This window comes from Podarcis erhardii, assembly GCF_964252035.2.
Source record: "Podarcis erhardii genome assembly, chromosome: 10".
Lineage (NCBI taxonomy): Eukaryota > Metazoa > Chordata > Lepidosauria > Squamata > Lacertidae > Podarcis > Podarcis erhardii.
In genome coordinates this window covers 17491853-17506241 of record NC_138500.1, presented here as the reverse complement: position 1 = coordinate 17506241, position 14389 = coordinate 17491853, and the positions used below count along the sequence as shown (strand labels likewise).

The following is a 14389-nucleotide window of genomic DNA, read 5'->3' as shown; positions in this document are numbered from 1 at the left end:
CGACGATTTGTTGTTGACAAAGGACAGCTGGACATATAAAGGGCCCCATTACCTTCATCAAACCTAAGCCCGGCTCTGGCGTGGTCCCTTTCTGCTGGAAGCGGGTGGGGGCGGAGCTGCTCCGGAGCCGCGCTTAAGTTTCACTTTCCAAGCTGTTCTCTCAAAAGGGGAAATCAAAACTCATCTCGGCGGCTCCGCTCTGCCCTCTAGCCGAGGCGCGCCGCGCTCAGAAGGGAAGCTGGGCAAGCGAGGCGCGGATGGGCTCGTTTCCACGCTCGTGGAAAGCGAAGTGAAGCGGAGCAGCGAGGAGATCCGAGCGGCTGGCGGTCGAGGCGCAGTAAGTCCCAATTCTTCTCGTGCCCGAAACGTTGCATATCCCGTTTGCTTGCTTGTTTTTTTTGTTTTTTTTTAAAAATATTCCAGCTCTTCGGAGAGAGTCGATGCTCCGCTTGCTTTGGGAAAATAGCGCTGTTTGCACGACACTCTTAGTCTCAGGGTCGTGGGTTCGAGTTCTGCACTGCAGCGGGGTGGACTAGATGACCCAATTTTGTGATCATTCTACCGGGATGGCTCTTTGCGATCAGGAACGCCTCCCCAGACTTATCAGCAGGTTGACAAAAACTACTTGTTCAGAAACAAAATAATAGGAAATAGAAAGGAGCCCCAGAGGGTTCATTGGGTTTACTCCAAAATTAAAGGGTGCAGGGTTAACTGAGCGACATGGATAAGGGATCATATTCTACCTCCGTTTTTAACTCAGAAAGTGGCGTACTCCTATAGCGGAGAAAATTTGGTCTGTCCTATTTAAAAGTGCAACGAAGTCTGGGTTCACCTAGTGTCCTCCAGATGTCTCTGACTTCAGTTCTCTCCAGCCCCAGTCATCACCAGGCAAAAATTTTGACCCTGGTCTGAATGCTTATGTTGCCCCTACAATGCCACCACTTTAGACCGCGGTGCTTATAACTTCACTTCTGAACCACACCATTAACATTTATCTTCTTCCTGATAAGTTAGATCAAAACCCCCAAATTTGCCATCCAGCCCTGTGATGAGGGCAGTGGCGTAGCGTGGGGGGTGCAGGGGGGGCCGGCCGCACCGGGCGCAACATCTGGGGTTAGGGCAAATCCACGGGTTAGGGGGCGCAAATCCATGGGTTAGGGGGCGCAAATCCACGGGTTAGGGGGCGCAAATTACTTGCCTTGCCCCGGGTGCTGACAACCCACGCTACGCCACTGGATGAGGGGGAAAGAGAAAGAAATACTCTAAGCATGTGCAGGTTTTCATTTTAGACACACGTACATCATAGCACCATCGTGAACTTCAGGAATAAAATGGCATTTGCTGCTGCTGCTGCCCTGGTGCTAAACACATTTGCATGGGAGTAAACACCATTTTGTTGTAGGAAAGGGTAATATATGTTTAAAGTGAAAAAGAATAAAATATACCTGCCTGGCCAACTGCTCCAGGTATATGACATTAAAGAGAATAAAAATAAGAAATGATGATGCATGGTGACCAGCAAGCCCTTCTCCCCCTCCTGGAAAAATAGCAGCAGCAGCAACAAGAGACAACATGAGATAAAATGAGGTGCTTGTTTGGGGGTTAAGTGATTTGCATGTTGTCTATTTGTGTTGCATTATAGTACGTTTGATGGGTCAGAGAGCTGGACGTCCAAAGCCAAAAAGGACATTCAAGCTGGAGGAATATCAGATGATGACGGCTGAGGCAGATGAGGAGAGCTCTACAGAGGAAGCTTTGGAGACGTGCAGCCAGAAGCTCCAAGAGATTTGTGGGATGGCAGACTCAAGAAATGGTACTTTTAATATTTTTCTTACATTTTCATTTCTCAGGGGTGGGGAACCTTAGGCCTGGGGACTGACTGTGGCCCTCTGGGACTCTCTGTCTGGCCCTTGGCACACACACCTCGGGCCCCACCCTCTCCCAAGCTACGCAGCTATCCCCAGGCCACACCCCTCACCAACCCTGCTTCAGACCCTCCTCATATGTTTTTGCCTGGCTGAAATGTGTTCTTGAACTCTGATAAGACTTCTTGCTTGTCTGAGTGGAAGGTGAAGAGCAGGATGTGAGTGTGTGTAGAAATTACCCTAGAGCGCAACGGTACTTTTATCTTGCTTGTCTTTGGGGATCACTCATAGCCAAGTAAGATTGTCTTCCATGAACACGGTCTCAACAGTGAGTCCATAAGTGACTGTGGAGGCCAATTCTAGATCCACACGTCCTTCCACAGTGGGGACATAGGTTTCCGGGAGGGAGTTGATAATGGTGAGGGTTTGCCAAGCATGCCTTCCTCTTAGCAGCTTTCTCCCTTTCGTCCTGAGTTCAAGCGTTTTCAAAGCCCACGACGCCTTTGGTAAAGGCTCTTCTCAAACTGGAGCGCTCGCAGGCCAGTGTTTCCCACTTGTCTGTGTTTATACTACATTTTTAAAGATTTCTTTTGAGTCTTTAAACCTCTTTTGTTGTCCACCAGCATTATTCTCACCTCAAATGACCAGTTTTGGCTTGTGCATTGTTTTGAAAACAGTGAACCTTTAACGGTGAACTTAATCAAATTTATCCCCCCACCCCAAGTTTCATGTAATTTAGCTTTAGATTCTATGCCTATTTACACTGAAGCAAGTCCACCCCCCCCGCATGAAATCTAATCCAAAGAAAGTGTCCATAGGATTGCAACCATAAGTCAAAAGTGTGTCATTCTCCCTGCCCTTAACCAAAGCTGCTTGTCTGGGTGTTGTCTCTTATTTCCAGGAGCTGTTGGCCTGTACAATATTGGACTAAACTGCTGCCTCAACTCCTTGCTTCAGGTCTTCTTCATGAACAGACAGTTCACTATGATACTCCGGAGGTGAGTGAGGATTTCCCCACCATCCGGTGCAGTGCTTTGGATCAAAATCTCTTTCTCTAGAGGGCAGTGGGGTGGGGGAAATGCTTAATTCGGGTTGGCATATTTCACAGAGTAAAAATCTGGACAAAAAAAGTTGTTGAGCTTTTTTTGGCGATGACCGCAACCAGAGTGTGCACAAAACAACATCAACAAGTAAAATAAATAAATAAATTGAAGATTAAAAACCAAACCTCCCCAAACTTGGAAAATTGCTATAACTTGTAAAAATGCACATAGGCCTCCCAAAAGAGGACATGTCTGGGATTTCCCGGACTTATAGCAACCCTAGCTTAATTTAAAAATGGAGCATTTTTCCACCCTCCAAGAGCAGTGGTTTGGATTCAAATCACTGTGCTTTTTTTTTTTTTAAAGCAAGTCATTTTAAAATCAACATTTGTAGACTCCTACTTAGGATTAGCTGAACCCAGGTACAGACAACTTGTACACAGGTACTAGACAGCATTTCTGTGCACTGCTCTGGTTTGCCAGAAGCGGCTTAGTCATGCTGGCCACATGACCCGGAAGCTGTATGCCTGCTCCCTCGGCCAGTAGAGCTAGATGAGCGCCGCAACCCCAGAGTCTTCCATGACTGGACCTAACAGTCAGGGGTCCCTTTACCTTTACCTTTACTAGATAGCATGTGAAGGCCCCTTAGACCATAAGAAGAGCCCTGCGGGATAAGACCCATCTAGTCTGCTTTCCTGTTCTCACACTGAGCAGTTGAATACCTATGGGAATCCCGCAAGCAGAACCTGAGTGCAAACGCCCTCTCTGCACTTTTGATTTGCAGTAACTGGCTTTCAGAGGCACATCACCTGTAACAGTTGAGGGAGAACAAGCCATCATGGGTAGTAGTTACTGACTGACTTGCCCTTCATGATTTTTTCTTATCTGCTTTTAAATCCATGCAGGTTGCCATAGCTCTATCTTGCAGATGCAAATTCCATCATTTATGGAGTGTGGAAAGCCAACCCTGGCATTTAAACCTTTGCTAGGTTCCTGCTTAAACTTCCATTTAACGAATGCATTTGCAAGTCATTGTATGTGTGATTACACTTAGTTCTTAAAAAAAACAAAAACCCTTTCCGTTGTGACTTTTCTTCAAGGAAGCGTGGTTAAGATGGCAGCCTTAAAGCACGAGGCCCGGTGCTTTCTGACTGTAAAGTGCGGTGATAGCTTTCCTTCTTTCTGTTGCCAGGATCAAAGTGCCGTTTGAAGCTGCGGAGCAGAAAGCAAGCGTCCCTTATCAAATGCTCTTGCTTCTGGAGCAGATGCAACGGAGCAAGAGAAGATCTGTGCATCCCTTGGATCTTGTCCGCTGCCTCTCAATGCACAATGTGAAATGTAAGGAGCAAGTGGAACCTTTCTGTTCCCCTAGGGAGGTGTCATTTGGAGGGTGGGGGTTGCTTATAGTTAATAACTGCCCTCCCCCTACACAACACGTGCAGAGGTGTTTTGAGAAACGTCTTCGGAAACGGTAGTCAGGCTGTGTTTGTGGATTGATGGGGCAAGAATGGAAGGTTGGCTGCTAAAAATATAGAGAGAGCATTGAAATCTGGAGGAAAGGGGCGAAAATAGAGGAATTTGGGAAAGGCATAAACAAGCCGTTGTGCTAAATTTTGCTTGCACCTCTTCCTTTTGTCTAGTGCTTGTTCTGTATGATGCTTCTCAACTCTTCTTGATCCTCTGGAACCTAATTAAGGACCAAATCACAAACGTGAATCTGGTAAGAGTCCGGATTTTGCAAAGGAAAACATGTTACTTCCATGTTGTATGCAGACACAATGAGTTACCTGCAGAGGCCCTTAAAGTAAAGCCAAGAATACTTTTGTCCCTTGTTGAAAAATCAGAACTTATGATGCAGGCTTATGTTCGGAGCCCTGCCAGAGAGTTCTGTATAACTCTGCAAATAAATCAGTTAAGGTAGCAGAAATGGGATTTGTTCCCCTGGATCTCCCCCCACCATGGCTACTATTTAAGAAAACATGCAATTGAAATCACACTATTATTCTAACTTGCAATATGGCTCTGGGTTGTGCCCTTTTAATTTGCAGAGTTCCCATCACACATAAAATACAAAACCCAGAAGCATGTAACAAAGACTTTGATAGCATAAACTTAAAAATACTGAGAGCACAACTCTCTCCAGGATCCTTTAATCTGATTCACCTTCCCCTGCCCTGCTCTCCATTTAAAGTACACTGTGATCTCCTATTCTGTTTATTAACTTTATAAACAGCTTTTTCATTCAAAAATGGTGTATTTAATTAAAAAATAAAATCAATCCAACCATTCTTTTTTGGGGGGGGACACCCACAGCCTAGTAATAAAACAATAGTAAACATAGACAAGAAAGAAGGATAGCCGCCATCTTGGATGACTTTAAAAGAAGATTAGACAAATGTCTGCGTTAGATCTGCTGAATAGAGGGTTCTGTAGTGAGGCAGATAATTGGGCTTGGTGATGACTTTATGCTTGTTTTCACTCTAATGGGCACCAGTTTGAGGCCTGTCAGTGGAATCACGCAAAGAGCAGTGCTTGTTGATAACACAGAGCACATTATTTATTCGCTTCTGGTTTTCTCCTCCCCTCTCTTTAAGGTTGAAAGCCTGGCTCTCCTACACACCATCCAGCTGCAGCAGAACCTAGTGTGTCAAAAGTGCTCAGCTGAAATGAAGAAGGATAGCAACTTGCTGATGTTCCCACTCCCAATGTTTGATTCTGATTCTCACCCAGTCAGGACATTGGTATGTGAAGAGGGTCTCCATCGCACTGTGCTTCATCCTATTTAAGCAAATGGGTCAGAACTGGGTTTCTAGTGTAGTGCTCCCTCCTGTCCTGTAGAGGGCGTGCTCATATTGAAAGCTTAATATCAACACAGTGTTTCTGCTGCGGAAGGGCCCCAGAAATAGAAAGTGGGGCAGAGGAGGCTAAACAAAGAAACAAAACTCCAGAAAGATTGGCTGGGGAGGAAGGGGAAGACTCTTGCTGTACTCAAAACCCATTGATAAATGGTTTCAGATCATTTTCTAGGGCTCCACAACCAACTGCACCACCTTGCTTGCTGTGCCTGGGGAGCAGAGCTTTTCTGTAGAGGGATGTTCTGAATGGAGTTCTGATGTATGGAGAGAGCTGGAGGCTGAGAGTGGAGGCGCTGATCCCCAGACTTCTAGAAATGTGCTTCTTGTTCTTCTTCAACATGTCCAACCTTAGGAAAACAAAACTTCTGGGGCTGCCAGTGTCTCTCTGTTTCAGTATGTGACAGGGACTCTGCAGGAAATGGAGGCAACTGCCCATACAGTCTCTGTCAGGCATCATACTGCCATTACTGTGGTCATGGCTTCAAGGTGATGCTCACCTGTGTCAGGAGTGTGCATGTGGACAGGTGGGCCAAAGCAGTGGCCAAGAGGGCAAAGTAAGAGGCAATGATGATGATATAATATTAAATTTACATACCACTCTTCACCTGAAGATCTCAGAGCAGACAGATGTGGGATAACTTTGCAAATAAGACCTGGTATATGGGTGATGGTGGGTACTTACCTTGTCTGAAGGTAGACTCTGAGACACAATCCAGTGTAGTAGCATATCTGAAATCAGGCCAGAGCCAAAACGGAAGGATTAGCAGAAAACCCCATGGCTGCTGCTCCAGACTCCTTGGATGCAAGTGTAACAACTTTTTAAAAACCTATGGCTCCTACTGGGTTGAAGACCTGTGTATTTTCCAGAAATACACACAACGTGCAATTGGTACAGACACCTTGTTATCACATCAGGAGCAGGGGGGCTGTTAGATAAAGGCAACTTGTAGCCCTCCAGATTCTTCTGGATTCTCACTCGCATCAGTTCCATCCAGCAGGAATTCCTCTGGGCACGTGAGACTAATCTCTGCTCTTTGCCTTATTCAATCCTTCTAGGGAGATTCATTGCGTTGTTTCTTTGTGCCGGAACAGCTGGTGGGTGAAAATGCATGCCACTGCGAACAGTGTGGCTTGGAAACGCCACATCTACGGGTAATGTTGCCTTTGAACGTTAATTGGCAATTCAATCCTTGGAGCTTCATGTTGTTTCCATGTCGGATGAGGATATTTGTTCATAGAAGAATCATGGGGTCTCGCTTTTGGCCATTATTGGCAGGGCATTTTCTTTGAATTCAGAAGTTCCCAGATTCAATCTCTGGCATCTCTAGGTAGGGCTGAAATTCTGGAGAGCTGCGGCCTGTCAGGGTAGATGAGACTCAGCTAGATGGAGCTATAGCCTGGCAAGGCAGCTTCATGTGTTTCCAAGGTATTTACACCCCAATTCACAAGGCGGTTCCCACCCTGTATGAAGTGGTTGAGATGACTGTGGCGTTCACAGAGGGTCTCCAGACGTTTGACGGTCTATTGATCCCTGTGCCACCACTGCGATCACTTCCCCACTGCCACCAACCCGTTTCTCTCGGGTACACACTGAGTCCAGACAGTTGTTAACATTAAACCAAATAACCAAGCTTATTTTATAAGCATTAACAAGTTTATGGTTTCAGATAATTTTTCTTGTCAGTTTCTTAATCTTAGTTTCTTTACTGACCTATACCTTCCTAATACCTTCTAACTGATTATCCCAACTGTCTATCTGACTCCTCTTAACAGATTCTCTCACTCTCTCGCATCAAACAAACCCAACCCACAGACTTATCCTCCGTCTCCCTTCTCTAACTCCAGACTTACTTCTTAACAACTCTAACTCTTCCTCCCCTTGGGTTCCTATTGGTTAATCATTTTACACTTAGTTAAGCTTTTCCTTATGACTCAGTATGATGTCACACACCTAGGAGGGCAAACGCCACAGTGACTAGTGGCAATTTGCTAAACGCAGCATTGGGATCTAGGTTTTCAGAAGGGTGAAAAGGGCGTGATTTCCCTGGATCAGTAGTCCCTTGCAAGAATGCTTTGCAACTATTTTATGCTGACCTCTGTATTCCAGTCTTTGTCTTTCATTGTTGGTGTGCATCGATTTTGCAGGGCATGAGAGTTACGCGTCTGCCACAGACATTGATGCTGCACCTAAAGCGTTTCTGCTGCACAGAAGGCAGCCAGACCCGGAAAATCAGCCATTCCTTAGCCTTCCCACAGAGCCTAAATTTCAGTGAGATCCTGACGCCAGAACAGTACAACCAGGATGCACAGGAGGTGGGACACTTACCTGCATCATCATTCACTTCGGACTTAGAAGGCATAATGAAATGGCCCAGAGCGGATGTGGAGAACTTCTGGTTCTTCCAACATTGATGAACTGCAATTCCCATCAGGAAGCCTGGTCAATGGCCTGGGATGAGGGGGCTTATAGTTCAGCAATGTCTGGAGGACCACAGGTTCCCAACCTATGGGCTAAAGCAAGAAGGTGCCTTGCCTGGACTGAATGTTCAGGTCCCCTGAGACTGCATCTGTTTTCACCATGGTCACCCAAGTGCTTTCATCACATTCTGGGATAACTTATTCAAGAACTGCAGAGCAATATTAGTCCCAAGAGTGGAAGTTTGCATTTTGTCCACCCTTGTTCCTGTGGACACTGTTCTAGATGCTCTCAATATTATGAAGCAGGAATTAACAGGTCCCAGAAAGGGATGTCATTTCAACTTCAAGGTTGCTATACTGTTTGTTCTGCAACAGTATTTGAGGACCAACACGGCTACCTATCAGTATTTGAGGAAGACATTGTTGTCTCCTATCCTCACCCCACAGCAGAAATTCCCCTCCTTAAGAGGTATGTTCAAGGAAGACATAAGGATGAAGCGCTTTGGTTGGTGGGGAGTCAGAGAAGCACGATGGTCTATTCTCTAAAAAAAGCGGGGAGAATAGGTAGTGCTTTTTCTGGGGGTACTCAAGGCTCTGCAGTACTGGCACCTCCCCCCCAATGTTAAAAGTGTGGCACTTATTGTAACAACTTCATATTGAGTGCCACCACCTTTTTTCTATTAAAAAAGCACTGGGAATAGGGAATTAGAAGTGCTATGCAACTTAAACAATGGAAAATGGAAAACATTTCTTTAAATTTGAAATGGAGATTAAGCCTGCCGAAAATGTTGTTTTGGGTATATTGGACCCCAAAACATGTATTTATTTGATTTACATTTCCTCCAAGGAGCTCAATGTGGCATTCATCGTTTTCCCCCTCCCCATTTTATCCTCAAAACAATCCATGAGGTAGGGTAGGCTAAGAGACAGTGACCAGTCCAAAGTCACCCAATGAGCTTCATGTCTGAGTAGGATCTTGAACCCTGGTCTCCCGGTCCTAGTCCAACACTCTAATCATGGCTCTACACTGGATCTCTATCTCAGGAAGGCGCTGTCTGATACAGAAAGATACTGGAGGTGTAATGCTGGAAAGGCCTTATTGAGGCATATGACGTGGTCCTGTCCAGTGATAGTAATTCCCTGTTTTGTGTCTCTCCTGTCTTCCATTGAAAACAGGATGATGGGTTGTATGATCTGTTTGCGGTTGTTGCACACTCGGGATCAGCTAACTTTGGTCATTACTCTGCATACATTTGGAGTCTCACGGAAAGCAGGTGGTATTGCTTCAACGACTCAAGCGTCTGTCAGGTGAGGAGGGCAGCCTGTATGTGGAGTTGTGCCTGCTTCCCTTCCCTTCCCTTCCACCGCTCCCGGCAAAATCAGGGTCCAAGATCCAACCACAATGTGTGTCAGCGCATTGAAAAAGGTTGCAAGCCATGCTGGACGATGGTCCAAATCCAGCCCTAATTGTGCACAAACAAGGAATGGGCATTTGAATGGATGTCAGAATGCACTTCCCATTCAAAGCCATGAGGCACTACAGATAGACACCTCTGATTTATGCTAGTGGTTCTTGACCCAGCTAGGGCCATTTGTGAATAACGGTGCAATCCTATCCATGTCTACTCAGAAGAAGGTCCCATTGAGTTACGGGACTGGAGTCTTGGGCAATTTATAGATTTTATATATAAAATCATGGGTTAATTTTGGCTTGTCTGAAGCAGCCCTAATTAAAAGGTAACCAAGTCCAGTAGCAGCAAAAATTACATAGAATCATAGATTTGTGGAGTTGGAAGGGATCCCGGGGGTCATCTAGTCCAACCCCCTGCAAGACAGGAATATCAGCCAAAGCATCCATGGCAGATGGCCACCTAACATCTTTGGGTAATATTCAGAACAAGATGTGTGTAAAAGGTCTTAAACCTCTGCATAGTGGTCTGTGAAAAGATCTTTACTTTAAAAGTGAATTGCACATCTGCTTAAAAAGTTAACCCAAGATTTTTTCAATTTTCTAAAAAATACACACAGAGTCATCTATCAGCTGTGTAACAACTTATAATAATTCTCTTCATCTATAAGAAAAAAAGTTTAAATATTAGGTCTACATTTTATGTGCTTTCGCAATGGATGTGACTGGGGCTTTGAATCTGTCTCATGCTCTTGCTCCTTGTACTGTGTATTCTGCAGGTATCCTGGGATGATGTCAAATGTACCTATGGAAAAGCTTATCTCCGCTGGTAAGGCGGGCCAACTGTTTTTTCTCTTAATCCTACTGGAAGAACTGAAGGGGGGGGCAGGTGCTGGAGGAGGCAGTGAAATAAGTATGGCTGGCTGTTTGGAAAACAAAATAAAAAAATCATTGCATTTTGTTTTGGTTTCAAGATGAGCTTTTTCCACCCTAGGCATTTATTGTTGGGAAGAAATTGGATCAATGGTCCAAGTAGGTATAGGGCATCTTCTTAATCCTATGTACTCTGTTGGATAGAGATTTGAGGACTAACTTCAGGGTGACCACTGTGCTGTTGGGGTTTAACTTGCTTATTTTCTCCTTCCTGTAGGGGTGAAACAGCCTATCTCCTGGTTTACCTGAAAAGGAATTGTGGGAAGCTCTGATCTGATTGACTCAGGGCAACCACTGGGAGGTTGCAATTTTTGTGTCCAGATTTTCCAAATACCAGATGACTGACTGTCCATCAGATTTGTGCAGGAGAGTACAAGCGATACATGAACTCAAGGCACCAGGAACAGAGACCTTTTGGAAAGAAGGCTCAGAAACACACACTTTTATCTGCAATCTGTCTTTGGAAGTTACACAGTGCCTCACTTTCAGACCCTCTGCAGCCGGCTAGTACAGGAGACAGGGCCAGTGGTTTAAGTGTCTTGAGACTTGTATTTTCACGAGGATACTAAGAATTGTTCTAAGAGAGCTGATACTCCCCTGCCGCCACACAGTGGTCAACACACTTTTCATAGAACTAGTTCCCAGGATTTTCTGCACAGTTGAGCCAGCTTATATGCAGCATAGAATTACCAACACGGCTACCTATCTGTACATAGAATTACCCTTCATCTCCCCATCCCAACCTCTCTGTTCTACCTCAGCCGTGACACTTCTTAGCTGCCCCTTTATAAAGCAGAACCCGCAGGGGGGTAGAGACGATGGCAGATCCTTGCATATCACATGCAATGGGCTTCTGGACCCAAGAAGTACAGAGGTTGGGATCTGCTGGGCATATGAAAACCAGCTGCAATATTCAGTCTCCTTTGCTCACACACTAACATGGAAGCATTTACTTATAGTAGGTGGTGCAATTTTATTTCAGCCATCTGTGTGTTAGATGTTTCTGGGTATGGGTGTCACTAGTAGATGGTACAACTCATTTAAAAAACGACTCAAGCATTTGTCCTACACAGGGTTCAGGCACTCTTAAGCACATTTGATTTCAGTGACTACAAAACAGGCAATTTAGCATGAGGCCACACAGTGTGGTTCTGTCTAGCACAGAAACATCTGTTTGGATAATCTTGTTTTCCTAGTATAGATAGGAATTGCATAGAATCTCTGTTAGCATCTTATGCCTTATTCTAGAAGCTAACTGACATTATTATTTAGTACATATTTTATATAAGCTGCTTGCATGAAAATAAAGCAGTTTATTGTGAAGCAGCCCTGCGGTTGGCAGATTACCTCATTTAACATTAAATTAAATTGACAACTTCGAGAAATGTGCATTTCTTGCTCTGCCACAGGAGTATTTGCTTTTATTTATTGAGTTTTTCTGTGTTTTGCCTTGTAAGGCAGCCTAAATAAAATAAAAATATCAATGGGCTGCAATAACAACTCGAGACTAAGACTAATTTTTCCACGCTATCGGCTAAACTATTTTATATTTATGCTCACTGTATTATATTTATGCTCACTGGCAATACTTATTAAACCAACATGTGTGCAGTGCTAAATAGGTGCCTATGAAAACAACGTCGACAACAAAAATCCTCTTATTTCTCCTCCACTTCTGCAGATGAAATCAAAGAATCATTCACACAGCTGGGCTAGAGTAGTTTTCATTTGTGCTGAAATGTATTTTTGATACTGTGAGCGGAGTGGAACCATGGTGGCTCCTTAGAATGGGAGGGAGGTGAGTTGTCATTCATCATCTGGTGGCTGATAGTTTGGGTGCTCAGCAAATCTGAAACAAAACCAAAGAGTCAACCCTCAGAGGCATTGTAATAATAATAATAATAATAATAATAATACCTTTATTGTCATTGTACATCCTGTGTACGCCCCCAGACTTAGGTGGAATAGCCTGAGGATGGCTAAAGGGTACCTACGTGATTTGCTAAGTATCCCTTTTTTCCAGATAGACCTTATATCTGTAGTACCCCTAAATGCCACGCCCTGGCCAAGGAAATTTATGCTCTCCTTCTAGTCTGCAAGGATCCCACATCTTCTAGCAAGATAAAAAGACCGGCTGGCAGCCTGGGAGATTGTAACAACAAGAGTCTTTAAGGACACGAGTGTCAAACCTCTCTTTGCCAACATCTTAACCAGCAATGAATGCTCGTTACCTCCTTCTGTTCCTATAATAAAGGAAAAAACACCTAGCCGGGTACCCCCTGTTCCACCTGCGATCCCAAGTGTCCATCTAGTTACGCTGAGGAATGATCCAATTGCAAGCGGAGATTGGAATATCCCTGAAGAGAGAAATCTTATCTCCTCTTATGGAAAACTCCCTTCAGAAGAACAGCAAGCTATTCTCGACAGACTGGATCTACTCAAAGAAAGACTCCTATCGCAAGGGGACCCCTCTATGCCGACGAGAGAGGAGAGCAGGCGCTCCACGTCCCACAAGGCGTCTCCATCAAATGCCTTGACAAGCTTTCAACCCGCTACTTTGTTACCCCCTACTGATTTGAACCAGCAGTCACCTGTTGACCAACAACACCATTCTACCGTGGAGGAAGTCGATAAACTCAACACTCCCGTCTCAGACCTTATGTCCAATCAAAATATGGAAGTTGATGAATCTTTTGCTTCAATGCCAGAGCTAGAATCTACTCTGTCTGAAGATCACCAGGAAATGATTATGCATGCACCATCCCCACGTTCACGTCCTTCTATACATCTGCGTGATAATTCTTCTCCATCTGCGCAGCAACTACAAGTAATGGCTGGAACACCTCTTAGCGCTACCCTGGTTAAGACTGACAACTCTGACGGATCTACTAGTATAGCCCATCAAAGATCTACTACTACTCACCTCAATGAACAGCATCCGACCTCACCAACTTTGCCTAATTCCCCCTCCCCGGCAAAGCCCTCCCTGCCTGTTAATGTTACTAAATCATGGATTCGATCAACACAGAAGAAGACCTTACCCGCACAAACTAAAATTACTGATTTCTTTAAGGGTCCTCCTTCTACCTCCAAGAACCTATTAAACAACTCAAAGTGACAATTACCGGGACAGCACAAGGATCTGACATTATCAATACTTAGCTGGAACATTGCTGGTTGGAGAACCAAAAAATCAGACCCCGAATTCAGGAAGTACATAAATTCATTTAATATCATTCTATTCCAAGAAACATGGGATGAGGAAGAGATTACCATGGACTGCTTCGATCTTCTAACACTTCCGGCCTCCCCTTCCTTGAAAGGTGGTCGCCCCAAAGGGGGTCTTTTGATTGGGATCTCACTCCAACTTCACGCCAAATTCACTCTGGTACGGGCTTCCCCGCCTTTTGCTCTATCTGGACTGATCGCAGAAGGGAAGTCCTCATTACTAATTACTAATGTTTATCTCCCCCCTGAAGGCTCTGCACCTGATTTTGATTGGAGATGGGAATTATTTGAAAATCACCTATTGTCATGTCATACCAAATGCCCTAACTCGTACTCCTTAATTGGGGGAGACTTTAATGCTCGTATTGCCACAAATTGGGACCTACTAACCAAGTCCAAATGGTGGACTCCCCCATGCTTGGACAACTTTGACTTGGAACATGCCAGAATTAGAACTTCAAAGGACAACAGAGTAAACAAAGCAGGAGTGACCCTTTACCAAATGGCCATTCGCTTGAATCTAGTCTTCTTGAACGGCACCTTCCCCCCCGACATACCGGGGGAGTTCACTCACCTGGGACTAGTATCTAACAGTGTTATCGATTACTTCTTGATCTCTGCAAATTTGGCCGTTAATGT

General features: G+C 44.7%; 2 protein-coding genes across 4 annotated transcripts in view; one reads left to right on the top strand and one right to left on the bottom strand.

The window, feature by feature from the left end:
• The first annotated feature begins 148 nt into the window (after positions 1–148).
• Positions 149–11050, top strand: USP18 (ubiquitin specific peptidase 18). Of its 2 annotated transcripts, none has more exons than XM_081880115.1 (11): positions 149–337; positions 1643–1813; positions 2823–2863; positions 4101–4246; positions 4549–4628; positions 5503–5649; positions 6820–6915; positions 7909–8076; positions 9358–9489; positions 10369–10418; positions 10740–11050. In XM_081880115.1, the coding sequence occupies exons 2-11, from the start codon at positions 1730–1732 to the stop codon at positions 10792–10794; spliced, it is 999 nt and encodes a 332-aa protein (XP_081736241.1). In that variant the 5' UTR covers positions 149–337; positions 1643–1729; the 3' UTR covers positions 10795–11050. The 2 variants fall into 2 exon arrangements, with proteins under 2 accessions (XP_081736241.1, XP_081736240.1); XM_081880114.1 differs by having other exon boundaries at positions 150–337; positions 2767–2863.
• A 472-nt stretch (positions 11051–11522) lies between these two features.
• Positions 11523–14389, bottom strand: part of LOC309351926 (aldo-keto reductase family 1 member C3-like) — a 47390-nt gene continuing 44523 nt past the window's right edge. The window contains exon 10 of one of the 2 annotated variants that reach the window (XM_081880133.1): positions 11523–12361. The gene's annotated coding sequence lies outside the window, so the exon portion shown is untranslated. Of the gene's footprint in view, positions 12372–14389 lie in introns of both variants that reach the window. The other variant, XM_081880132.1, reaches the window with a different exon arrangement.